Source organism: Macaca thibetana, chromosome 14, assembly GCF_024542745.1.
Source record: "Macaca thibetana thibetana isolate TM-01 chromosome 14, ASM2454274v1, whole genome shotgun sequence".
NCBI classification, from domain to species: Eukaryota; Metazoa; Chordata; class Mammalia; order Primates; family Cercopithecidae; genus Macaca; species Macaca thibetana.
The window spans coordinates 52,588,129-52,615,206 of NC_065591.1; the positions used below are offsets into that span (position 1 = coordinate 52,588,129).

General features: G+C 42.6%; 1 protein-coding gene across 8 annotated transcripts in view; it reads right to left on the reverse strand.

Annotated features, from left to right (window-relative positions):
* The window catches only part of TEAD1 (TEA domain transcription factor 1), a 270,999-nt gene that overhangs the window by 75,821 nt on the left and 168,100 nt on the right, over positions 1–27,078 (reverse strand). For 5 of the 8 annotated variants that reach the window (XM_050757431.1, XM_050757428.1, XM_050757427.1 and 2 more), the window contains 4 exons: positions 18,566–18,598; positions 7,063–7,127; positions 4,626–4,688; positions 4,474–4,536 (listed from right to left, as the gene is read on the reverse strand). In XM_050757431.1, coding sequence (XP_050613388.1) covers positions 4,474–4,536; positions 4,626–4,688; positions 7,063–7,127; positions 18,566–18,598 — 224 coding nt within the window. The remainder of the gene's footprint in view (positions 1–4,473; positions 4,537–4,625; positions 4,689–7,062; positions 7,128–18,565; positions 18,599–27,078) is intronic. The other 3 variants (XM_050757424.1, XM_050757425.1, XM_050757426.1) reach the window with 3 other exon arrangements.

Sequence of the window (27,078 nt, forward strand, 5' to 3'; positions counted from 1 at the left end):
AGACTACAGAGCGGGCAGAGAGCACTGAAGCGGGGAGCCAGCCAAGGATGAGTGCTAAGTGCCACGGAGCAGCCCCGAGGGTGTGGGTTGGCCCTTGGTCCTGGCCTGCGACTCTCTTCCCCACTCTTAAAGCAGTCCAGGAATTAGCCTCCCTGACTCCGCTTGGCCTCCCTCTTATTAGCTATCCTGCAAAACCCGGCTGGTGAGGTCTTTTCAGAGTGTTAATTTGTATGAGCCTTGTGTACGCCCTGAGGCCCACAGATGAATCCCTGCTCCTCAGTGGGATGATCAAGGGCCCTTCCCTTAGGCTCCTCCAGTCTTACCTCCCTCCGTATGCCCCTAACTACACAATGTTCTTCATCGTCCCCCAGATAGTCCCAACTTTATGGAAATTCTCTGACTTCAACTATGTTTAGTTCTAATGACACTTCTCCATGAAGCTTTCTTTAATTCCCTCACTCTCAGAATGAATCACTCTTTTCACTTGGTCAGCCTCTGCACTATCCTGTTTAATTTCTACTGCAGAGCCCCCTAGCTGTGGATACCCACTGGAAAAAATAACAGAAAATTTCAGCGTTCCTCAAGAACACAAACTCTGCATTCAATTCTACTGCCCAACATCTACAAAAGGACCTAGAACACACTTGGGTTCTCAATGAAAATCACTGGACTGAATTCAGTAATCATTCCTATGCCTTTCAAGTTCAAATCTATGTAGAAATCTTAGACTTTCACTAGAATGATTTTTTTCTTTACTAAAATTTAAGTCTACACATTTTGGGGGTGATCTAGTACACAAACAGCACATTGAGAACAACTGCCAATTAGCAGAAGCATAAAGCTGACCTTTAGAATTTATTGTAACAGATTTCCAGAAGAGTAACTTTTATAGCTAGGATGACTTATCTATCAATGTGACATCAAAATGACCACTCTCTCCTGGAGTCTGTTTTCTTCCGAGGAACATGGCAGAACTTAGAAACTACAGAACTTAAAAACATGGACTTTAAATGGGACACAGGAGCTGTCTGTAAAGGCTAGAAGGGACAGCATAGGAGGGAGACACCTCCTTTTTCTTCTGCCTATAACAGGTGGTTTTTCAAACCTGATTCAATGGAGTAGCCCAAGAGGCCATTACTAAGGATTTGAGAGAGAAAGTTTCAATTAGAAACATGAGTTTTGCTACTTTAAAAAGGCTAGAAAACACCAGCCCAAAGAACTCTGCTACATCCTTCCCTGGAGTAAAGAGAAGCTTATAAGCAACAAGGTTCACAAGGAAGACACACCTGGCAGTGGCCTCCATTGTGGGTAAGCCACTTTTCCAACTCCACAGAGGGACAGACAAATGCAAGCCTGGCTTTGGTCTTCAAATGAGAAGCACAGACCTTTGTCTACCCCTTCCATGTCTGAGTTTGTGGAGAAGTGGTGACCAGCCTGGCTACGGCAGTGCCTGCAAGGGTAGTTACTGGGATGGTCAGCCACCAGCCACCTGCTCCAGGAGGCCTTTCTACATCTTCCCAGGCAAAGCACAGTGTCTATTTTAAGCTTGGATACTTCCTGCCACTACCCCCTGCTCCCCACCCACCCAGAAGCTATCCTTGTTGTCTTTTGGGATGACCTCAATTTTTTGTAGCGAGTTTATCTCATTAGCTAGCATGTGAGGCCAAAAAGACCATGGCTATCAGCCTGACCCCATGATGACCTTGGTAAAGATGCTTGTCCCTGCCTCCTCACAAATGTGCTATTAGACTCCAGAGCTGAACAAGGGGGTATGGATGGAGCTGGGACACCAACAGAGTTGAGCCCATATCCTGGTAATGGCTGGTTAGGAAGGCTAAGTATGTGGTCTTTGAGATAAAATGTTCATGGAGGGAGTGAAAGCAGCACCAACTCCCGCAAGCAGGTGACAGCCAGCCTCCCTCTCTGTGACTGTCCTAATGCCCTGAGAGTAGTGACAAGCAGTTCTGTCTCCAGGACCATATCATCCCCCCAGTTACTGATGACCCTCACAGCACCAACCCAAATTAAGTCCACATTTTGACCAAGGGCTCAAAGTTAAAATGTGGATGCCAAGTGAAGGGCTGGTAGCAAAGGCTGAATGCCCAGCCCCAAAGACTGTGAGGGATGACAGGTTAGGTACAGTGTGCTGGCGTGAAGCCCTCTGCTTGAAAACATTTGCCCACCTCCACTAGATAAAATTTTATCTTAAAAAAAAAATTCGTTTAGGGTGCAAAAAGATCTGAGTTCAAATCCTGGCTTCACCACTTACTAGGAAGGCTGTGTGACTAGTCAATTATACTCTCTCAGCCCCCGTTTCCTCAATATCATGCCCCAAAAACAGAATACTGTAGTGAGCTTAAATGAGGGAGCACGCATTAGGCTGTCTTTCCTGTTTCAATTCCCAAAAGTAACAGTACACTCCCCAGGAAGCTCATCCCTGCACCCCACATTTCATTTCGGCTGTTCCTGCTAACACTTACCCAAAGTGCTCCTCTAGTTTACATTCCCATTTACATGGCCAGCTCCCTGAATAGGAGATTGGCTGTTAACTGCCCATCACAGTGAGCACCATGCCTGGAACACTCAGTTGGTATTAGCAGATGGAAAAACAAAGGACTCCATTTTTCCAAGAACAACATGGTAGGAAAGAAGGGAAGAAACTACAAGAAGACGGAGGCGGTTCTTGGAGCTTAAATGCTGAGCCAGTTGCTATCCTACTGCTTCTGTTTCTGTCTCTTCCTTGTGCCTGCCCCAAAAGAGAGTGGCCCAGAGCTGAAAGTCAAGGGAATGTTTCTTTTTTATTACTGTTAATTTTTTTAAGAAACAAACATCAATACAGCTGTGTATTTTTACATATGTACATGTATAAAGCAACAGAAAAACTGTTTCTATGGAAGAAAACTCTAAAATTCACCAAGTGAGAAAAAGACTGCTTCCTATATCCCATGGGAATCCCTTCTGAACAGAAGAGGTTTATTCATCACCTATAGGGCTTTCAGTCTACGGCTGTGTGCCTAGTAAGTCCACAGGAACCACACAGACGGTGCAGAAATACAGCAATTCATATCATCACAGATGGAAACAACATTGTTATCTGTAAATTTCTTTGTACATCATTAATTCATTAGCTCAGAGAAACTAGAAACAGAGTCAGAACTTGAGCAAAAACTGGGGTAGTTACATCCATATAGAGAGTATTGCACCTTTGGTTAAAAAGCAGGATCTATAAAGTTATCTTAGTCTTCCAACTGCTCAGCCAGTGCAGCTAAAAGCCAGCCACCATCAGCCACACGTGCGAGCGAGCCAGCATGCTGCCCACTGCAGAGGGCACACCAAATGCTCCTTCCTAATCACTTGTCCTGTTCCACAGCCAGCCTTGTTTGCATAAAAAAAAGTAGAAGGACTTTGGGAAGAGTCCCAGTGTTCACCACTCAAGTGTTGTGAAACTGTACTGTTTTTTAGTTCAGAACAAAACCACAAATTTAATTACTGTATAGAAAAATATCAGAACAGAACCAAAAAAGGCACATGGGAAAGTTATCAATATGGGCCAAAATCAATTTTTATTATAAACGAAGGCTCCTCCTTGCAAACTATAATCCCTTCGCATTTCTAAAATAGGGCACTATAGAAAAATAAAAGTCAGGTATGTTTTATTGTAAATTTTATAAAGGGAAAAAGAAAGAAGCTGTATATAAAAAATTATCAATGCCCCCATTTTTCCTCTAAAATATATTTTGAGACTGAAAAATGAGGTACAAGTAAAAAAAAAAACATGTAAGTAAACTCAAGTACAAATGAAACTGCAAATGGGTTTGATCAAGAGCTTTTCCATCTCTAAGATCTATCTTTTTTTTAAAGGCCACTCCTCAGATTTCTCTCTTAATAAGAGTGCCGTTCACTTAAAAAACAGTAGTAAGCAATGTGGAAGAAATCTCGCTGAAAATACTCCGCAGGAAGAGACATGCATGAAAAAGACGTATTTTTTATAAGTCTTCTTAAAAATACATCAAAAGCATGAGTTAAAATAATTTCTAAATTTTTTAAAAAGATAATTTCATGACCACTTTGGAAATGATTCTAAAGAATTTCTACTCAATTTTGCATCTCTGGACTTTTCTTAAGTTTTTCTAGCCCAGGGCTGCTTGGTGGGCATCTGAAGGTTTAAAAAAAAAAATCACGTTTCTGTGCTGAAAAGTTATCAAGAAGAGCTCTCTGCTGCATTTGCATTGTTATTAGGAACACACACACACACACACACACACGCAAACACACGCACGCGCTCGCACACACTGAGTTTAATGTGAGGCTAGTACAGAAACAGAGAGATTAAACACAAAGAAATGTAAACAGCTCTCACATGCAAGGAAACTAGGTTACGAGAATCCCAGCACCAGGCATTCACCAGTCACCATGGAAAACAGGAAGTGAGATGCATAGCAACCACAAGCCAAAAAGCAGAAAAGCGCATACCTTTAGCTTGGAATGAAAATCACGAGATTTCCTTCTGGCAAGAACCTGAATGTGACTAGACACCTGCAGGGTAGGGGAAGGGAGGAAAACAAAGGAAAAGCCTGTAACCATGGAGATGAAAAGCCCCCTACAAGTGGGCAAGCCAGACGTACCTTAATGGCGGCTTGAATTTCTCGAACTTTCTTTCTTGCTAAGACCTGTATATGACTAGACACCTACATTGTTCGGGTTTATGAGGGGAAACAAAACAAAACAAAACAAAACAAAAAAAGGAAATCAAATATAAAATCGCTACTCTTTGGGAGGGTTTTGGGGTGGGGTTGGGGGGGGGTGGTTATTTGCATCTCAACAAAGCTCTGCAGTTAGGAATACACAGTCCCAGCCAGACACAAGCCCCCAGCGCTGCTCTAAGCTTTTCATACTGGGTCATCACTGCAGTGACTTGATTCAGGATGAAAATTAAGACTCATCTTAGTTTTCCCATCCGAGAGAAATCATGGGCACTGGGAAAAACTAATTTTGGGAGGGATGAGAGGGGCTGTTTTCATTCTAAAATTAAAAAGGTGGGGGTAAAGGTAAATGAAAATATTTATAGCTTCTCAGTATCAGGAGGGAAAATCCCTTTTTCTCAATTTAGAAGAGACTATCCATAAATTAGCACATTCTGCAGAATCAAAAAGCTGAAGCTGTCAGTTGTATTCTGATCTCATTAAGAGCTCTGGATTCTGTAGCAAATGTTAAAATAATACTGACATGTAAATTAGATCTCAAAGAGAAATGGAAAGACCCAGTTAGCAGAGCTGCTTTTTTTTTTTTTTTTTTTTTTTTTTTTTTCCCCTTATAAATATCTTTAATCCTTCAACTCTTTTGGGTATTGACTGGGCGCCAAGTGGATTTGCATATTGTTACAAAGCGAAATGTGTGAATACAGCCAGCCAGCCATCCTGTTAAAAATCTGGGTTGAAAACCACATGGATTTGCTGAACAACAAATTCACATTGGAGAGGTATCACCAACTGCTGCCTAAAAACATCCCCAGGACGCCGGGGCGTGGAAATGTAGCCAAGCCCAGCTTCTGAAACACAATGATTCCACTGAAATTTGCATCTCTTTCAGTGGGACTTGGTTAAATTTAGAAGAGTCCCTCAGTGAAGGGTCACCGGGCAAATGACCAGAGCTCACAGACCAGCAGACAGCCCAGGTCCCGCACTGTCAGTATATAGGTGATTAGATCCACTGGTTTCTGAAATTTAGAACCTTCCATTTAAAAGTTCAGCAACTCAGACTGTGTGGTGATTACCCCATTTCCAACTCTCCAGCGGCTCTAAAACAGGATTTATAATAAACGGTCCTTTTATCTTTAACTTTGTCTTTGAGCTTAAATTATTCAATTTTTTTTTTTCCACTTTGCTTTGGTACTTTTCTTTTTTTAAGTACAGAGAAGCAGAAACTCCCCCATCCTCTTCACCCCTCCATCTGGCTCCTGCTGTTACTTGTTTTCACCCGAATTTTGTTCTTCTGTGATTCTCTGACTTGATGAGGGCCACTAGCATCCCCCAAACAGACAATGCGCTGCCTCTGTGCGCTGGCAGGGGGCCACTTCTCTTTGTGCTGACTCAGCAGCCAGGCTCCCAGGCTGTGGCACAAGTAGCATTCCTGGGGAAGAGCCTCTCCCCGTTATAAACACTCATGAAAACAATTCCTCACTGGGAAGAGAACTGAAATCTGCTGCTCAATCTTAATGAGACCACAGTTTAGCTGGCTTTTTGGTCTGATTACAGTTTTTAAGGTTCATGCCGTATCATTCAGCATAAATCAACATTAAAAAATAATTATTTTCTGTTAACAACTCACCCATGAGGTTTTTGGGTTTTTTCCCCCCTCTTTTCTTTTTTTGGTTTTAAACACTAATTTCTCATCCGTTCCAATTCTAAACTGGCTCATGTCAGAGATTTGGGCTGTTTTACATCTGAAAGAACGAGGGAAGGCAGAACTCTGACAAAGGGCAGAGAATTCCTGATACTGCTCTGCACAGAGGTATTGAAGTTGTAACTTCATTTCAGTCACAGCAGCTACTGACAAAAAGCCATCGCTTAAAAAGCAACAGTTCCCTGGACTCACATCATTTAGCATTACATTAAGGCCAGTACTCAAGGCTGCTGGTGTTACTTTTTCATTGAAATTATGACTAATATATAATCGTTCCAGGATTTTACAATGCACAAAATCTCAAAATTTCATGACCTGCAAGTGCATTTGCACCTGCAGTTTTTGCAATGTTCGCAGGCACACATTTTGGGAAAGAAATGTTAGCTTTGAAATACCACACAGGAGCAGTTCACACACTGTCCTTAGCAGTGACACTTTCCCACATGAGTATAAAAGGAACTTGTAAGACCACATAATAAAGGGTCACTGAAATGATGAACAGTGAAAACTGAGCCAATTTAAAATACCTCCAACACTGACGTCCTTACAGGGAACTCAAATTGGGGGCTCCTAGGAGCCAAAGCATAGCCAGCCACTGCAGCCAAAATGCCTTTGTGGGCCATTCGCTGACATGCACAATTTCCAGGTGGGTTATTTTACCTGTTTTCTGGTCCTCGTCTTGCCTGTCCTGAGTTTGATGTATCTGGCTATCAATTCATTCCTACCTGAAAGATAGAAGAATTTACCATGAGGTGGGTTACCAAAAAGCCAAACCAACAAAGCCCCTGAAAGCAAGAAACAGAATTCAGAATCAAGAATTTTAAAATTACAACTATGTGTTTACTAATGCTAGAAAAATAAAACAGCACAATTGTCTGCAAAAATGTTTACCAGGAAAAATTAAGATGAAAGGCATTTAAATTTAAACTTAGACCAGCATCTGAGAATAGAAATTTATATTTTCTTTTTTTTTTTCTTTTAAGATGGAGTTTCACTCTTGTCACCCAGGATGGAGTGCAATGGCACGATCTTGGCTCACGGCAACCTCCGCCTCCCAAGTTCAAGTGATTCTCCTGCCTCAGCCTCCTGAGTAGCTGGAATTACAGGCATGTAATCCTGCGCCTGGCTAATTTTGTATTTTTAGTAGAGACGGGGTGTCTCCATGTTGGTCAGGCTGGTCTCGAACTCCCGGCCTCACGTGATCTGCCCACCTCGGCCTCCTTAAGTGCTGGGATTATAGGCGTGAGCCACCACGCCCAGCCGAAATTTATCTTTTTAAGATGTACCTTTTTATCTGTTTGTATGCTGATACCGAAATGGGTGGTGGCTCACTCAAATAAGCAACAAATACAAACAAGGATTAGTCTGGGAATAAACCCAGTTCTCTTCTAGTCTTTGATTTTTCATATTCACATTCATATTCCTTTTCCTTCTCATTCAAGTTTCTACTCATAGTTAACTCCAGCTAGAATCACAGTCACAAGAGAATGAATGAGCTGCTGTGGCCATGGAAGCCCTACAATGACAAGAAGCTAACCGTACGAAAGCAGACATCCCCTAAAGGTAGTCAGTGAAAAAATGACTCAATCTCCTCCAAGTTATATAACCTTCTGGGGAAAGAACGATGCCCAAAAGTATAAACAAAAACCTTTTATCCGTATCCCACAAGGAAACTGAGAAGTCTTAGATAACCTGACTTCAGAAAACCATAATATAATAGGAAAAAATATCCCCAGAAGCTAAGCAGAGAAATGTATTACTAAGATACCACGTGAAATAAAAATCACTCAAGACATGGGTTCTTCTGAGCAGCTCCTATTTACGACTTCAACTTGTTCTAAATACCAGGAACTGAAATTATTTCTACATACTCTATACAGTAAACGGAAAACCACCATTTCATAGCACCACTGTTGGCTGGTTTTGTATCAGCTCAGCTCCATCCTTGTGAAAAATTCCTTTGGTCGAGAACAAGTCTGAAGCCCGCTGCTGTGGCATTCACTCAAGTGCTTTACCAGCCTGAGACAATTGTGCTAAATGCTACTTCTCCTTCAAGGCCTCACTTGGATGTCACTTCCTTGGGGAAGTCTTTTCTAATTGCCCAACTAGGTTTGGTTGTCTTGTTCTACACCCCCATGGTGGCACAAACTGCACTTCTCCTTCCTAGGATGTACCCAAACTGTAACAGTATTTATAACTTTATAGCTAGTTGTAAAATTTGTGTTTGCTGCCTCACTTCTTCCCAGGTATACTGCATACTTGAAGAGGGGAAGAACTCTGTCTTCTTCCTCAAAGTACCCCTAGCACCTAGCACACCGCTGGGCACAGAGAAAAGAATGAATAAGGAAATAACGCAGCCTCTGCTGAAAGGAAGTGACCATATCCCCCAGATCTTCCCTAGCAGACTAAAGAACTGGAAACACTGAAGACCAACATCAAAATGTCCTTAGGGAAATCTTGTCTGAGAATTCCAAAGACTCTCTCATCACTGCCTAGAATGTCCTATAGTCATGGCTCTGTCCACCACCTGCCAGTATTGGGACTGTGCAGGACATGGTCATCACTGGAAGGCAAAGGAATCATGAAATCTTGGGGCTAGAAAGTATCCCTGGGTCATCCATTCCCATTCCTGAAAGTCTAAGTCCTCATAAGCCTAAGTCAGCACTTCTAAAATTGAGGAAGTAGCCCATTCTATCTTAGAACATATTTACGAAGAAGAAGACCCTTCTTCTTTGGGGGGTCTGCTTTAACTTTCATCCCAGATCCTTCCTGTTCCTCTTAACAAGAAGTCCAGTCCTTTGTTTATATAACTGCCTTTCAGATATTACCGGCAGCTCTCAGGTCCTCCTAGAGTTGTACACAAGCTAAACCTTCTGTGTTCCTTTGTTACCTGACAAGCTTTGGAACACTCCCACACACCATCCTGTGACCATCCTTTTCTGTTTTCCTTTCACAGCTTGAAGTCCAGAAGTGTGGCAGTGCTCCTGCTACAGCATCAGAGTGAGTTTATGACCTCTCTCATCCTAAATACTCTACCTCTGTTAATGCAGCCAAACACTGCATTAAATTTTTAAGGAGCACAATAAATTATCAATATATGCCAACTTAAACTCCTAGATCTTTTTCATATGGGTTCCTCTTTGGATAGTCCCTACCCCTGTTTCCAGTCTTTTTAATGCATAGCTGAGATTTTCAGACCTCAAAACAGAACTTTACATTTTTTCTACTCCATTTCATCCCCTTAGATTCAGTCTATCATTCCTGCCTGCAAGATCTTCTCAGATCCTGCTTCTGTGACTGAACTCTTTTACCACAGGAAAAGGACCTCTAAATTCAGTTTTGAGGATTGCTTTTCCAAGCATTCTCTTTCAAACTTTTGAGAACTACCAATATCCCCTGTAGTGTCATTGCATCTACTTCTCCATCTCTCAGATGGTTGTACAGATTTTGCAATTTGTCTCGAAGGCTTGCTGACAGCAGAGCCCAGCTAGGAGTACCTAATTACCAGAAGCCAGAGCTAAATGACAATGTCTGCGGACAAGCCAAGCATCCTCTAGCCTGGGGCCTCACTGTGCATCCTGTTCAGGGCTATTTGAGTGGCCAAGGTGAAATAGATCCACCGCTCTGTATTACATACAATTTCGTCTGAACTTTGTCCAGATGACAAAAATGTCGCCTACCCTCAAACTTGCTTATTTTCTGGGAAAACAGACAGAATAGCTTGATGGGTGTGACACAAAACCTATAGAACTAATTTTCAATTTCTTGCAGCACTTGGGGTTGAAAGAATAAAATCAATACCCAAGACAGCCCTATTTGACTCTGTACCACAGCCTATACAAATGGCACCCCTTAAAGTTAAACAGTGTCAACTCATACTTTGACTGAAGTACAATCATATACCACATAATGACATTTTGGTCAACAATGAGCTGCATACATGATGGTGGTCCTATAAAATTATAACGGCATGTTTGTACTGTATCTTTTCTATGTTGAGATACTCAAATACTTACCATTGTGTTACAATGGCCTACAGTATTCAGTACGGTAACACCACACAGGTTTGCAGCCTAGGTGTGTAGTTGGCTATTCCATCTAGGTTTACGTAAGCACACTTGATGATTTTCTAACAATGACTAAAATCACCTGATGATGTATTTCTCAGAACGTATCCTGTTGTTCAGTGACTTCTAAAAATTATAACTTCAACAGGTCCTTACTGAGTACTGTGGCCTGGGCATTATGCTGCAGTCATTATTTCATTAAAAGCTCGTCTTAACTCTCATGTCCTTGCTTTTCAAAAACCCATGTTCTTTCTTTCATCTATATTTCAAGCCATGAATAGTAATTATTTCTTTTAAATATTAGAACTACCTGCTTTAAATTATAAAATCTTCCCTGAAACAAGTCTTTTAAATGCACTAAAATATTGCTTATAAAACTAGTACAATTTCAACCTTCCCCCAAATCAAATGTCTAAATCAGCTAATTCATTGTACATTCTAATTTTGAAATACAGGCTGATCTGTTACCTAGGCCAAATTATTTTTTTTAATTACTTGAAATATCAAATATACATAAATCCTTTAAATCAAAAACATTAACACTATGGCTTTAATTCTATTAACATTTTCTAAGTTTAATTCTAAATGTTTCCAGAATTAAACTATACTTACCCATTTAAGGAAGTATGCCATTCCAAACAATTCTGGAAGATCTTTTTGGCTGTTTGGGATTGTATATGCATGGTTGATATCAACTAGGTTCTGAAGAGAGTCTTGTCAGTGGCCCTGACACGACATCCTAAGCCCTACCTATATTTCCTTCTTTTTTTATTTTTTTGAGACAGGGTCTCACTTTATCACCCAGGCTGGAGTGCAGTGGCACGAACTCAGCTCACTGCAGCCTCAACCTCTCAGGTTCAAGCGATCCTCCTGCCTTAGCTCCCCAAGTAGCATGGGACTGTGGTAGCTCATGGGACTACAGGCTTGCTCCACCACACCAGACCAACTTTTGTATTTTTTTGTAGAGACAGGATTTCATTATGTTGCCCAGGCTGGTCTCGAACTCCTAAACTCAAGCGATCCGCCCACCTTGGCCTCCTAAAGTGCTAAAATTATAAGCATGAGCCACTGCACTGGCCCCTATGTATATTTCTACAGCCCTGCCCCCCAAAGGGGTGAGCTTACAGATTCCACAGCCCTGGATTTTAATCATGTTACTAAGATGTAGCATTTCCCAAGGGCCAGAAGATAAGCAGCACCATCACTGATGTAACTGAAAGTGGTTCTCCAAGCTACACAGCATAGTCCTGTTGCAGCCATGATCTTCACACACACACATACACACACACACACACACACACACAGAGTGGTGCTTGATTCAGTAAACCTGATGCTACAAAAATGACTCTCAATAAAGTTAACTTTAATTATTATTTTCCTAAAACAATCCTGCAGTCACCTGGGGACCGTCTTCCTTTGTGCCTTACACCACACCTCTCTAATGTGTCAGAGAGAGATATAAAGCTTCTCTGTAACACAAAAATTCCTTTAGAAATGCACAATATGTCACCTCTTTAAGCCTCAGATGCTGTAGTTGTAGCTGCCCTTGTTTTTCCCACTGGCTGCACATAAGCAGCAAGGACAAACACAGCCTGACCTGTCACTTTTACACTGTGATCCTCTCCAGGCACTGTAATCTAGTTTTTATTTCATTTTATTTTATTTTTCCCTAAATAATATAACACAGTTCGAAGTGAGCCCATCACTGGCTTCTCTTGCATCTTGGATTGCCATGGAAATTCTTGCTAAAGGGGCAATACAGAGAGAGATCCCAGCAGAAAGGCATGGAGTTTGCACTGTGCTTGCCTTACCAGATAGAAGACTGGTTAACGTTGTTGTGGGCTGTATATATAATGGGATGTGGCCTCAAGGTCATGTTTGAGGCACAGCAAATGAAGGTCTGTGGCTAGAAATTGTAGCCCAGAGACACTCAAGCTTTAACAGTGTAAGAGCCACTTTGTAATTGAATGGAGTCAGGGAGCCACCAAGAAAGAAGCAACAAATGCAATGCTCCTCTTCCCGGGCCATGGCCAGTCCTAAGGCAAACTCACACCCATGCAGGACTGGACTGCCCTGGGCCTAGGAAGGAGCTCTAGCTTGGCTTCTCTAAGGAAACATCTGCTGGCCCTTTCCCTTCACCGGGAGGGATGTGTGAGGGTTCTCCACCCCCTTCTTCCATATTAAAACAATGAAAATCAGAAAGAAAACTTATTTCCCTTGAATGCTAGACCAAAGCTACATCAAACAAGGGTCTTCCACATATCCCCCACCCCACAAACCCTAACTCAGTCCAGTAGTACTACTAGATTATCGAATGTTTCCTGTGAACACCTTGAACTTGGTACATGGGTGCACAACTGCTGTCATGGCCTGTACTGTCCTTGCCCATTTCTGCATGTCTGGTTTCTGCCTATCTTCCCAAGGCCTCATCCTTCATGAGCCTTCCAGCTGGTGGAGGCCTCCCCTTTCCCTACACATTCAAAGCCTTTAACCTGGGCTTCTTTGCTGGTAACGCGTATCTTTTTCTGCCCTACGTGATATCATTTCAGCACGTGTCATGATTGCAATCAGGTCATAAAGTCCTTGGCAACAAGAACCAATGACAGGAATCTCTTCTCTGCCTCCCTTTCCCAGGTGGCTCAACATTTACGGATCGAGTCATTCTTCAGGTCAGAAAAGAGGCTCCTACATCCCTGTAGTCCCAGTTTGGCACCAGATCATCAACGTAAAGTTAAAAAAAAAAAAAAAAAGAAAAAGATAACCCAGTGGAAAGAAGCAAAGAACAATGTCTTCCACAGGGGACCCACGCCGGCATCAGCACAAAGCATGGGGAGAGTGCTTTCCAAAGAAACTTCTCAGGCAAGATTCTACAAGACAGTGTTAAACTGCCTTCTAGTCATATGCCCCCACCACTCCTTTCTTTTTTTTTTTTTTTTTAATAAGGTCTAGCTCTGCTGCCCAGGCTAGAGTGCAGTGGCATGATCATGGCTCACTATAGCCTTGACCCCCCCCGGGCTCAAGTGATCCTCCCACCTCAGCCTCCCAAGTAGCTGGGACCACAGGCAGGTACACCATGCCTGGCTAATTCTTAAATTTTTTTTGTAGAGACAGAGGTCTCACTATGTTGCCCAGGCTAGTCTCAAACTCCTGGTCTCAAGTGATCCTCCTCCTGCCTTGGCCTTCCACAGTGCTGGGATTACAGTTGTGAACCACTGTGCCCAGCCCATGGAGTCCATTTATATCAGCTGGGGTTCATCAAAAGGAAAAAAATATTTTAGGATATGAAAGCCAATACTTGGCCAGGCGCGGTGGCTCATGCCTGGAATCTCAGCACTTTGGGAGGCCAAGATGGGCAGATCACGAGGTCAAGAGATCAAGACCAGCCTGGCCAACATGGTAAAACCCCGTCTTTACTAAAAATACAAAAATTAGCTGGGCATGGTGGCACATGTCTGTAATCCCAGCTACTTGGGAGGCTGAGGCAGGAGAGTTGCTTGAACTAGGGAGTCAGAGGTCGCAGTGAGCTGAGATCACGCCACAGCACTCTAGCCTGGTGACAGAGCGAGACTCTGTCTAAAAAAAAAGAAAAGAAAGAAAGAAAAAAAAAGCCAACAACCAAAAAGTATAGATGAAGGGGACACTGAGGAAACCACATGTCACTGTCTTGGGAGAGGTCCACAGAATGGGGGTGTTTTATCTCCCCATCCATCCTCCTGAAGATCTAGGAGGTATGTATCTGTGGATACTGCCAGAGGAAGCAGTAAAGAACATTTATTAACCTGTGAGGAGCTACTACTTAACCATTTCTTCTACACTGATGCCATAGCAACTTGTCCCAGCAACAGTAGAAAAGAAAGGAGGCCTACAGAAGCTGGCCAGTCATCCACTGGTCACACATGGACTGTGTGTGAATGGAACACAAACAACATGCTAAAATTATGGGGGTAAGAAGATGCCATCTCAAACTGGGTGCAGTGGCTCACGCCTGTAATCCCAGCACTTTGGGAGGCTGATGCAGGAGGATAACTTGAGCCCAGGAGTTTGAGACCAGCCTGGCTGAGAGTGAGACCCTATCTCTTTAAAAAAAAAAAAAATCAGCCAGGCATGGTGGCATCTGCCTATGGTCCCAGGTACTCAGGAGGCTAAAGCAGGAGGATCGCTTGAACCTAGGGGTTCAAGCATGCAGTGCGCCAAGATCACACCACTGTACTCCAGTCTGGACAACAGAGTGAGACCCTGTCTAAAAAAAGAAAGAAAAAGAAAATATGCCATCTCTGCCTTGGAGGTGCTTATGTCTTGTTTGGAAGAACTCTAACCCATGAGAACTGGTCAGATCACCCTAACATGCGCTCTCACAGGACCCTACGCCTCTCGCTCACAGCATGCAGTACAGCTACTGTGTTCCATTTATCTGAATGACTACCAGATGAACATGTGCCCATCCCTCTACTACCAGACAGAGAAGTCTACAGGAGCCCAGAGCACAAACTGGGTTTTGCTCATCACTGTGCACCCAGTGCTGAGAACATGGCAGGTCCTCAGTGGGTACATACTGATGGAGTAAATGACGGAGTGAGAGGGACGGAGAGCCAGGGAGGGAGAAGGGGCACAGGCTAAGATTAGGTGTAAGGACAGGCTCATGAAAAACAGCCTCTGAACCAGTCTCACAGCATGTCCAATGAGGAAGTTCAGACAGCAAGGTCTCGGTTAATCCCCAATATAAATCATTGACCAGAAATCAGCACCAATGTGGAAAATCACCAGAAATGGCCAGGCCGCCCATTCAGGGTTGCCAGGGGCTGGTACTACTTGTTCCCAAACTAGAAGTTCACCAAAGGACTGACGGCCCTCAGGTGGTAAACAATAGCAATCCCTGGAGAAAATATGTGTCTGCACTCACCCAGGGGCTTATAAAAAACAGCTTTCAGAGAAAGAACATGCAGAGAAAGGCTGTGTTAACTCCTGGTTACTCAGAACTTCTATCTCATATCCCTGCAAGTGTCTGGCGATAACTCAAGTCCCACCTTCTCAGGAGTTTGTATCAGTCAACAGCAGCTGATAACATTATCACGTGCTGACTCCATAGAACTCCTGCATCTTAGAGGAACTGCTTACAAACTACACATTTGCATTGGGTTACAAGAGTCTGAAAGAGATGAGCAAGTAAAAATGTCTAAGGCTGTGTAGTGAATACAACACTGCTATGTTAGATAGAAGTTATTTCTGTTGTAACTATTTCTAGATGAAACATAAATATGAATGAAGTTTTCTTAGTGGCTCACTCTCTACGAGGCAATAAAGATACACCACATAATCACTTTCTTAATCCTCTAATGAATAGTTTGACTAGCCTTGATACTGTAACTATGCCTCTGATCATTTTTCTTTTCTTTTTTTTTTTTAGACGGAGTCTCGCTCTGTGGCGCAGGCTGGAGTGCAGTGGCAAGATCTTGGCTCACGGCAAGCTCCGCCTCCCAGGCTCACACCATTCTCCTGCCTCAGTCTCTGGAGCAGCTGGGACTACAGGGGCCCGCCAACACGCCCAGCTAATTTTTTTGCATTTTTAGTAGAGACGGGGTTTCACCGTGTTCGCCAGGATGGTCTCGATCTCCTGACCTCGTGATCTGCCTGCCTCGGCCTCCCAAAGTGCTAGGATTACAGGTGTGAGCCATTGCGCCCAACCAATCATTTTTCTTTCTAATCCATCCTCTACACAGCTACCTAAAACACCGCTCTCAGTTATAAGAACTTCCATGGCTCCTACTGCCCACATCTAAAGGAATAAACTGCTTTAGTATGATGTTCAGTATTGTCCCCACCATCTGGCCCCTAACTATTTTTCATGACACACCACCACCACCTTAATTCATTTTACCACCATTAAAATACATACCAAGCTTCCAGTTCCCTGAATCCATCCTGCCATGCTAAGGTATTATAGCTGCGATACCCCTTAAGACCACCAAGGAAAATCTTTCCAGGTCTAGCTCAGATGTCTCCTCCACGAAATCTCACCTGACACGTGCCTGAAACATGTGCTAGACGTGAAGTGTATGGAGAGGGGTAAGCCAGGCAGCCAGGTGCCCAGAGCTCACTTTACCAGACCAGTGACTGGGAAACACCGTAATATTATAAAGTGACACAAAATGTGCTATGAGTTAAAAACAAATCACTTAGTATACGAGGGGAATGATGGCTTGACTCTTAACTAGGCAAGCAGCATGAGATTCACCATTCTTTCCTGGTCTCATAGTTCCTTGCTTCATGTGTCAGGGCACCGCCCACAATCAGACTGCTGAGTTCCCTGTGTAACAGACTACAAGCTTCTTCAAGGTACAGTCCATGTCTTCTACATCTTGGTATCCCATACACTTAAAGTGTAGATGAGATTTAATGGAGGACAGGCATGGTGGCTCACGCCTGTAATCAATCCCAGCACCTTGGGAGGCCAAGGCGGGCGGGTCATTTGAGGCCAGGAGTTCGAGACCAGCCTGGCCAACATGGTGAAACCCCATCTCTATTAAAAATACAAAAATTCATTGGACATGTGGCACACACCTGTAATCCCAGCTACTAGGGAGGCTGAGGCAGGAAAACTGCTTGAACCAAGGGGGCAAAGGTTGCAGTGAGCCAAGACTGCGCCACTGCACTCCAGCCTGGGCAATAGAGTGAGACTCTGTCTTTAAAAAAAAACAAAGAAAGAAAGAAAAAAGATGAGATTTAATGGAACCTGAACTTGCTGCCCCCAACTGTGACCTAAATAGACTGCTACCCACAGGCTCTCAGGGGCCCAACATTTCCTGCCACTCATTTTGCAGGCATTTACCTTTTCTTTCACCTCCACATCTAGTTATGTTGCCTTCCTATACCAACAGGTCCTCAATCCACTACAAGCAAAACACAAACTCCTTAGCCTGGTACCTAAAGCTAAGAGCTCACACCTGTATAGGGCTCCTCTATTCTAGTATGTGGATCTTCACAGAGTTCCCAGACCACTGTCATTCTTTTCCAAAGATACCTCCATGCCTTTGTGGAACCACCTATCCTTACATGTTCTTTCTCTTCTCTTTTGCCTGCAAACTCCTATTCGTCCCCGTAAGCCCCACCTGGAACACTTTCTCCCCGATGTCTGCTGGGAGCCATCCAAACTGAGTTAGTCATTTCCTGCTTTGTAACCTCAAGTACTGAGCATGCACCCCTGCTACTGCTGCACTGCCATTACTTATCTACAGACTATTCACCCACCTCCTAGGATAGTGACTGCTCCATGGTAAAGCACCTGTCTGGTTCTCTGTGACCCCAGATCTGGTAGCTATTAAGTACGTGCTCAATACATAGTTTTTTTGTTTTGTTTTTTTCCTTTTTATGGAGATGGAGTCTTGCTCTGTCACCCAGTCTCAAGTGCAGTGGCACAATCTCGGCTCACTGCAACCTCTGCCTCCTAGGTTCAAGTGATTCTCCTGCCTCAGCCTCCCAAGCAGCTGGAACTATAGTTGCCCGCCACCATGCCTGGTTAACTTTTTGTATTTTTAGTAGAGATGGGGTTTCACCATGTTGGTCAGGCTGTTCTCAAACTCCTGACCTCAGGTAATCTGCCTGCCTCAGCCTCCCAAAGTGCTGCGATTACAGGCATGAGCTACCGTGCCCGGCCATTTTTTTTCTTTTTAAAATAAATTTTATTGCATATATTTGAAGTTTACAAAATGATATTATGAAATACATATAGATAATAAAATGGCTACTATAGTGAAGCAGATTAACATAGCTATCATCGCATAGTTATTTTTTGTGTGTGACAAGAATAGCTAAAATCCTCCTAAAAGTGCCAGTATAATTCTACTAACTATAGTCCTTATGTTGTATATTAGATCTTTAGACTTGGTCATTCCACATATCTGCTACTTTGTATCTTTTGACCTACATATCCATTTCCTCTCTCCTCTTCTGGTTCTTAGTATCCTCGTTGTTGTCTTTCCTCTACTCTGTATATATATGACTTTTTTTAAAGATTCCACATATAAGTGAGATCATGAAATACTTTTTCTTTCCGTGTCTTCCTCAATAAATGGTTTTAATAAACAAATGAATGAGCTCACCTCTTTTGCATAAAGAAAATCCGAAGAAAAGATCTAGAAAAAGATTATGAAAATTAGACAGCACTGCCAGTATCACCTGAAATGTGTAAATCCTTTTAAAGTTGCAACTATTTCAGTGAGAAGTGGCACAATTTTCCAGACCTTTGTTCTGGTCTCTTATGGCCAACGCATGCTCATTGCTTCTTCATGCTCTACACCCATGCCCCTGCCACTTCCCCAAGCCACAGTCATAGGGAACTGGTCCAAAAAAAAGCTAATCTTAACATTAACCCAAGAAAGTCTTGTTAATGAAAAACTTTGCTAAGAGCCTCTATTTATTAATTATTTGGCCTTAGAGAAGTGTGAAATCCACACATTTGAAGTGCTAAACACTGCTAGTCTCTAATGAAGAATCTTTAATGATACAATGCTGCCGATTTCTGGTTCTTTGACTCAGAGGTATGACTGTCTAGATTTTTCTGAGGAAAATGGACTTATGATTTGTGTGAACTTGGGAAACTTGCTCAACTCCTCTAGACCTCTATTTCCTTACCTGTAAAACGGAAATAATAGCTCCTACTCTGGAGGGCTGCTATATGCGTTAGTAACAGAAAATGGGAAGCCTCCGGCACCTTCAGGGGCTCTAAAATGGTCCTTTAACTATTTTCCAGACAGAGTTTCGCTCTTGTTGCCCAGGCTGGAGTGCAAAGGCACGATCTCGGCTCACTGCAGCCTCCGCCTCCTGGGTTCAAGCTGTTCTCCTGCCTCAGCCCCCTAAGTAGCTGGGATTACAGGCATGAGCCTCCACCCGGCTAATCTTTTGTTATTTAGTAGAGACAGGGTTTCACCATGTTGGTCATGCTGGTCTCGAACTCCTGACCTCAGGTGATACACACACCTTGGCCTCCCAAAGTGCTGGGATTATAGCCCTGTGTCACCGCACCTGGCCCAGTTCTTTAACTGTAATGTAATGTCACTGCACCGGGCTTATATGTCTTCATTGCTTGAACTGATATATAAGGTCCTAAAAGGGGTTAAAAAAAAAAGGCTTCCTGTTCAGGACACCATACTACATGGCATCTGGTATAAACCCATGATGCTTCTATTGTTATAATGTTGTTGAAATTGAACATCTTTTCCAATCTTTACATCCTCTTCAATTTTCAAACTGTTATGGTCCTAAAAATTGTTCCCAAGTAAACAGAGCATTTATTGTGATATCTTAACATCAAGAGGGCACTATGCAAGCTACATGCTTGCTACAGTCATCTTTTAATTTGAAATAGATTCTTCAGTGAATAAATAGCAGGAATGAGGTTTTTGCCAGAGGGTAAGTATAGCCAAAATTCTTAAAATTTGTGACAGACTGTAAATTAAAGCCTATGAATAGGTTGTAGGCATTGCATTAAACAGCATGTCCCTCACTGGACGTCCAGTATTTAGTTCTTGTTGTAAAAACATAACTATCACCAGAAGAATTGTATCAACTTCCGAAGCTGCTATAACAATAGCTACACAAAGGTAAGTCATGCAACCATTAAGTCAAAATGGCATGCTCAGGGACGACTTGCTGCTTAGAAAACATGCTGAAGATACTCCTTTTAAATGTCTAGACACTCAGCAATCTAATAATAATATGGAAAGTATGATGAGAAGAAATGACATTTTTAAAATGCCCTCAATCTGAAGAAATTGAAATTTGAGGAATAAGCTAAATGAAACACTAGTGTAGGGTTTAGAGATGGTGCAAGGCTATAGAAAGTTGGGCAAAAGCAGGGCATGGTGGCTCACACCTGTAATTCCAGCACTTTTGGAAGGTCAAGGCAGGGGGATCACTTGAGGTCAGGAGTTCGAGACCAGCCTGGCCAACATGGCGAAATCCCATCTCTACTAAAAACACAAAAAATTAGCTGGGCCTGGTGGCATGCGCTTGTAATCTCAGCTAGTCAGGAGGCTGAGGCAGGAGAATCGCTTGAACCCAAGAGGCGGAGATTGCAGTGAGCCCAGAGAGCGCCACTGCACTCCAGCCTGGGCAACAGAGCGAGATTCCATCTCAAAATAAAAAGAAAGAAAAAAAAAAAAAAGTTGGGCAATTACATGCACTGCATATCTACTATGCATAACTATGCAAAGCACTGTGGGTTTTTTTGTTGTTGTTTTTTGAGGCGGGGTCTCACTGTGTTGCCCAGGCTGCAGTACAGTAGTGCGAGCATGACTCAGTGCCACCTAGACCTCCTGGTTTCAAGCAGTTCTCCCACCTCAGTCTCCCGGGTAGCTGGGACTACAGACGTGTGCCACTATACGCAGCTAATTTATTATTATTATTATTATTATTTGTAGAGATGGGGGGGTCTCACTGTGTTGTCCATACTGGTTTTGAACTACTAGCCTCAAGCAATCCTCCTGCTTCAGCCTCACAAAGTACTGGGATTACAGGCATAAGCCACTGCACTCGGCCAAAGCACTGTGTTTATATACCACAAATTTAACCTTCACATCCACCTAATTCTACCTAGCTCAGCATTTTATACATGCTGAAAAACTGCAGTTCAAAGAAGTTAAGAAACTTGCCCAAGTTCCCAAACTAGTTAAGCAGTACAGTCGGGATTTGAATCCAGCTTTGTCTTCCAAGTTCCTTATTCCTTAACATTAGACCAACTGTTAAGCGTTTAATGAGAACAAAATCTTAGATGGGGGCAGAATTCAGCCATGAAATGGACTGAATTGTACACACATCACTTTAAAGTTCTCTAATTTCTCATCCACAATACAGAATAAGGCCTCAACTCTAAGCATCCAAGGCCTATATAATCTGGCCCCAAGGCACTCCCCTCTCCCATTCAATAAAATTCATAGAATATTTTCTATATAAAAGGAATTGTGCTAGGCTCTAGAAGAGAAACACGCTGGAATAATACACACTCTCTGCCCTCAGGGAGTTTATGGTCTAGAAAGAGAAAGGAGGCTAGAAGCCAAACAATGGTAATCAAAGACAGAACGATTACATGGATAGGAGATGTACTGAGGAAGGGCCTGAGACAGGTGCCCAGAGATGTTTCCTCCTAGGGCTGCCATGCTCTGGGTCATTGTCCCCACTGCCCTAGCCACATCTGACCTATCTCAAAACTAGCAGCAGCCAGAGGTAACCCCATATCAGCCAGTGACTACAGAGAAAGCAGTGGCCTAAGATACAGGCCTCCCACTGGAGTTGATGACCAAGCAAACCAAGAAAATCACCTTTCTCGGTTGAGCTTTAGATTCAGGATAGTCACCTCGTTTTTCTCCTCCTTTTAAATTTCCAGGCTAGGCATGGTGGCTCACACCTATAATCCTAGCACCTTGGAGGCCAAGATAGGAGGAATGCTTGAGGCCAGGAGTTCAAGAACAACCTGGTCAACATAGCAAGACCCCGTCTCTAAAAACTAAACTAAACTAAAATAAAATAAATTTCTAATGATCTTGGTAACACATAAACACATTCTGTCCGTAAAATCTTAAAATGTTACATGGGCAAACCAGTTTTTGTCTTTTCTCCTGCCACTCTCTACACACACTTCTGTCTCTAAAAATCCTTATTCCTATCATGTTGGGTGCTATTTCCTTTGTGTGAAATGGCCACCGCCCCCACCCCCACCCCACCAAATATACTGAACAATGATTCCTGAGCTGCCAGGCCTCTGCAGCTGGCACTTCCTCCACTCACTCCCCAGAAGTGGGCTGGGTCTGCCCCTCCCGCTCACCATACTTGGTGCGCACTGCTAGCACAAGCTTGCTACACTGTATTCTGCCTGTTTTTGCTTTTTCCTTGGCAGATTGTGAGCTCTGTGAAGGCAAGACCCACATCCTACTCCCATCTACTCCATCCTCCCAACCTCTGGCCCTGTATGAAGAATGTGCTACCTAATGATATTGCCACTGCTGACTTGAGTCTCTTCCTGAAAGAAAAAATATCTGAATAAGTGACATCATGGCTCATGGGAGGCAGTGACTGTTTTCTTTGAATGGGCAGGCAGAAAGGGAGGGGGAAGCCACAGGAAGACAGAGAAAGCATTGTGCTGGCAGGCACTGGGGATGCAAAGAAGAATGCAACAGGGGTCCTGCCTTCAAGGAGCTCACAATCGTGTTGGATGCTTATGGAATGCAGAAATACCCATGAATCTTTCCTCTTCTTAAGCTCCAAGAAATCAAAGAGGAACCCATAAGCACAGCTGAGACAGAGTGGCAACGAAAGAGGATATGTGGCTGTTTTGTTCCCTAGCAGAATGAACCTGGAAAGCTTAAAGTCCTTCTTACTTCAAAATTAGCTCAATCTTCCCTGTTTTCAATTCTTGTGATCTTCATCAATTTCAGATTTAGTATCCTGCTTCAATCAGCCACTGAGAAGAGAGGGTAACATTCAGTATTTAATTGAGAAAAACAAATTTTCTAAGAAACACCTCAACTTGTTTACAGGCAGAATAGGTAAGAATGAACCGGACAAATGGAAGACAGATAAGCTAACTCAGGGCCTTATTCTCAGTACCCACAATATTTTCTACAGACAGAAGTAATATATACAGTCAACGTAGCTTTATCTGCAAGCTCATCTGCCACACAGAAGTTTGACTTCCAAAAAAAAAAAAAAAAAAAGGCAGAACCCAAACTACTCATGTGGCTTGGGCTCTGAATGTTGCTTTGTAAAGATATCTCAGAGTGAAATTATCCAGCAAACCCTTGTGTGGATAGAAGGTTCCACAAGTCAACAACCGCTTAAGCAGTTTAAACCAACAAGCAAGATGCCCTCTATTTAAATGCTATGAGTGAATCTATTTTAAGCCTTTAAAAATCCTTTGGGCAGGTGTTTAAGCTGTGCACAGACTGAGCCTGTGGAGGCTCTGGGGGGTGGGGGAGGGCGGGCTCCACTCTCCATGCCGGCAACATTTTGTTCAGACAATCTTCCTGCAGCAGGTCATGTGACAAAGGCCAAATAAACAGCATCTGGGGATTTTCAATTACAGACCTTCGCCCAGCATGCCTGCACTGTAATCTCTACCAGATGAGGCTCAGGCCTCCCTATTTTCAATAATTCACACACTGTGTACACATAACATGACAATAAGGGCATTCATGGTGTGGCCTGATTCGCAGATCAAAGCTAGCAAAGGGCCAGCTGTAAGCATGCTCGGCTGCTGGATGATTCGTGCCTTTCACAGGCTTGGAAAGGCGCTCCACAGGACCTGGCAGGCCGGCCTCTTTCCTGTGTGGTATGCTGAGCAAACTCTGAACATGAGCGAGGCACAGCCCCCTGGGGCAGCCAGAGAGGCGACCAATTCTATGTGCATTTGGGAGTACTGGGAAAGATTCAAACGTCAACCTACTCCACAAGCTGCCTCTTGGATAGACTTCTCTTGGCTAGTGCACGATGCATGCAAAAGGCCACCACTAAAAGGGGCAGGTAGTTCTTGAGATGAAACCTGTTCTACAAAGACAGTATGGTTTCCATACTTAATAAACCCTTAGCCAGGTGCAGGTGCTCGAGTTCACAAATCCACTGGCTGTGCAGTTCCCATTTAGCCATCACACACATGCACACAGACGCAGACACAAACTACGTGGAGGTACATTGTTAATGCATGCTACAGAGCTTTGGATCTGGGAAACGAAAGAGGACACTGTTGTTATTACTGAATTCCCTACACATTAACTCAATTAACTCCTGTGCTGGACTAACACTTCTAGCTACTGTGTGTGTGTGTTTGCACACACACACACAATAGTGCTTTGAAAGCATTCAGAATTCTCAAGTCCACAACATTCCAAATGTCTCTTTCCCTGAAGAGAGAGCTGCAACTGGAGAAAATAAGGACACCACTTCCTCATATAAAAATTTCAAGCCCAGCGCAGTGGTTCATGTCTGTAATCCCAGCACTTTCAGACGCCAAGGAGGGTGGATCACTTGAGGTCAGGAGTTCAATATCAGCCTGGCCAAGATGGTGAAACCCCGTGTCTACTAAAAATACAAAAATTAGCCAGGCATGGTGGTGGGTGTCTGTAGTCCCAGCTACTCGGGAGGCTGAGGCAGAGAACTGCTTGAACCTGGGAGGCGGAGGTTGCAGTGAGCCGAGATCGTGCCACTGCCCTTCAGCCTGGGTGACGGGCGAGACTCTGTCTCAAAAAAAAAAAAAAGATTTCATACCCGTCCATCAGGGCAGGAACCAGGAGAAAGCCGTAATGGTGACTTTCTTGGAGCCAACACATGCTGCTCACCAGCTGTGGGCTGTGTGTCCTTACCCCCTTTTCTTGCTCATTCAGAACGGTTTCCTCTTAATCACAATAATCCCAAAAGTGCTAAAACATATCAATCGTTGGGTAAGCCCGGCCTACAAAGGGCCAGCCGGCTGGCTTTTATGGTCTTGTCCAACAGCAGCTGATACTTCATTCAGTGACAAATCCAATTTAGCAGTTACAAGAGGTTTAGCATCCCTGAAAAAAATATTGGGGTTGATCTGGCACTCTGAAGTCAGCAAATGCTCCACTGCCATATTGTTGCAGAGATTTTTCTGCCGTCATATTTGGATGTCTAAAACCAACTGTCTCACACCTTCCCTACCCCTGCCCTCCAATGATTTGATGCTGGTGGTGACAACAATTTAATCCCTGGATAAAAAAATATAGGCAACAAATCACATGTGGAAACTGACTGAATAATGTGATTTTACCATCATCCCCTCAAACATAAAAAGGGGGAGGAACTGGCTCTCCTTTTCAAACAGGAATTTCTAACACGTTGAAAGAAAAAGCTATGAGGAAAAGGTGATTTCACTCTAACCTCTGGACTCTTAGTTCTTAAGAATAAAAAGAGATAAGCAAATGTGTTTTTAGCCTTGGATTAAATTTTGTCTTATTAAAAACAACGGCGGGACTACCATAAAGACCTTGTAACTAAATTATTTACATTTATTTAAACATTAAAACACTAAAACAAAAAAAGTTTAAGTCACGATGGGTGAAAGAAACTGGCATAAAGAAAAGTTTTTGAATATTTAATATACATTCTTTACAGATTATATAAATTCAAGTTAAAAGAATTTCCAAAGAAAATAACTTGAATAATTTAGCTATAAAAGGACTTCACAACCAACAAAATGTCATTAATTTATATGGTAAAACAAAACGGAAATGATCTAATAGGAACATGGGCTGATTATTCCTTTAATATTAGGCTTTGTTGTCAATAGTTGATTATTTACCCCGGCTCCAGTTTTAATGATACCAAAAAAGTGACCACAGAAACATCTGATTTTTAAAAAGAACAAGTTTTCAGTGCCATAAATGAGATGTATGCAATTATGGCTGGCAAGACATCAACAATGAAATATTCATACATGGAGTTATTTCATGTGGTTTTAAAACATTATTCTTTTCTCTAGATTTTTTAAAACACAAACTGAAAAGTAAAACAAAATCAACAACCAAACCCTGCAGATTTGAAAAGACATTTAGCTTTTGTTAATAACAATCCATTAGATTAATATTTTGTCAATGTCACTTGTCACAACAAAAGCAGCAGCATTTATAATTTACTCTAAGACTGGTTTAATTAAAATTCAAAAAACCATGACAAAGCTATATTGAATTTCATTTCCCACATTGTAATTACTTACTTTGTACCTGATTATAAACAGTATTTTATTACATCCACAAAAACGCATTTAAAAGCTAACAGTAATTCATAGACACTGGAAGAACTGAGAGAACAAGTCCTGTCACTTCTACTTTGAATAGAGAGCTACTTCCTACTTCAATGTGACATAAGAAATGAGGATGCATGATCTTTTCCAACCTGAGGGGATCTATGGATCTGCCAACATTACTTTCCCTAAGAGCTGGGCTCGGACTCCTTGTGAACACAGATTTGGCAGAGCCAGATCTATGTGCACCCTCCCAAGACCAATAGAAAGGGTCTGACTTGGCTCAAACCCAACAATGAGACAATAGAGGCTGCCAGGCATGATGGATGACTTAAAGGACTTAAAACCACCATTTGCATCCTCCCAGATAAACAATTAGCTAGAAAAAAAAAAATTTGTTTTTTTCCTGGAAGCAACTTCCAATGCTGTTAATCTGCCCAGCAGAAGAGAGGTAGTTTAGTAAAATTAGAATAAAATTTGAAAATGTCTCAGACAAATGTTCTTAAAATATCTCACTGGAATTAGAAGAAATAAACCATTCATTTTACATTTTTTAAGTTTAGAATTTTAAAAGTTAGAAAAGGCTTTGATGCTTATAACTCTCTTAAAGTCAGTGTCAGAAGGTTTTCAATATATTTACTTAGTTCATTTTTCTATTCCCTCGTCCTTCATTTGAAATCCATGTAATTCTTAAGGGCAGCATAATAAAAAAAAAAATTCACTTATTGAACAAGGCAGACAGGCATAAACACGATTTAAGCATGAAAAAAAGGAAACGGCCTTCAGACATGCTTGCTAGATAAAAATCAGTGGTTCTGAAACGCATACAAGCAATTTTCTGGAGCTCATGAAGACCCAGGAGAG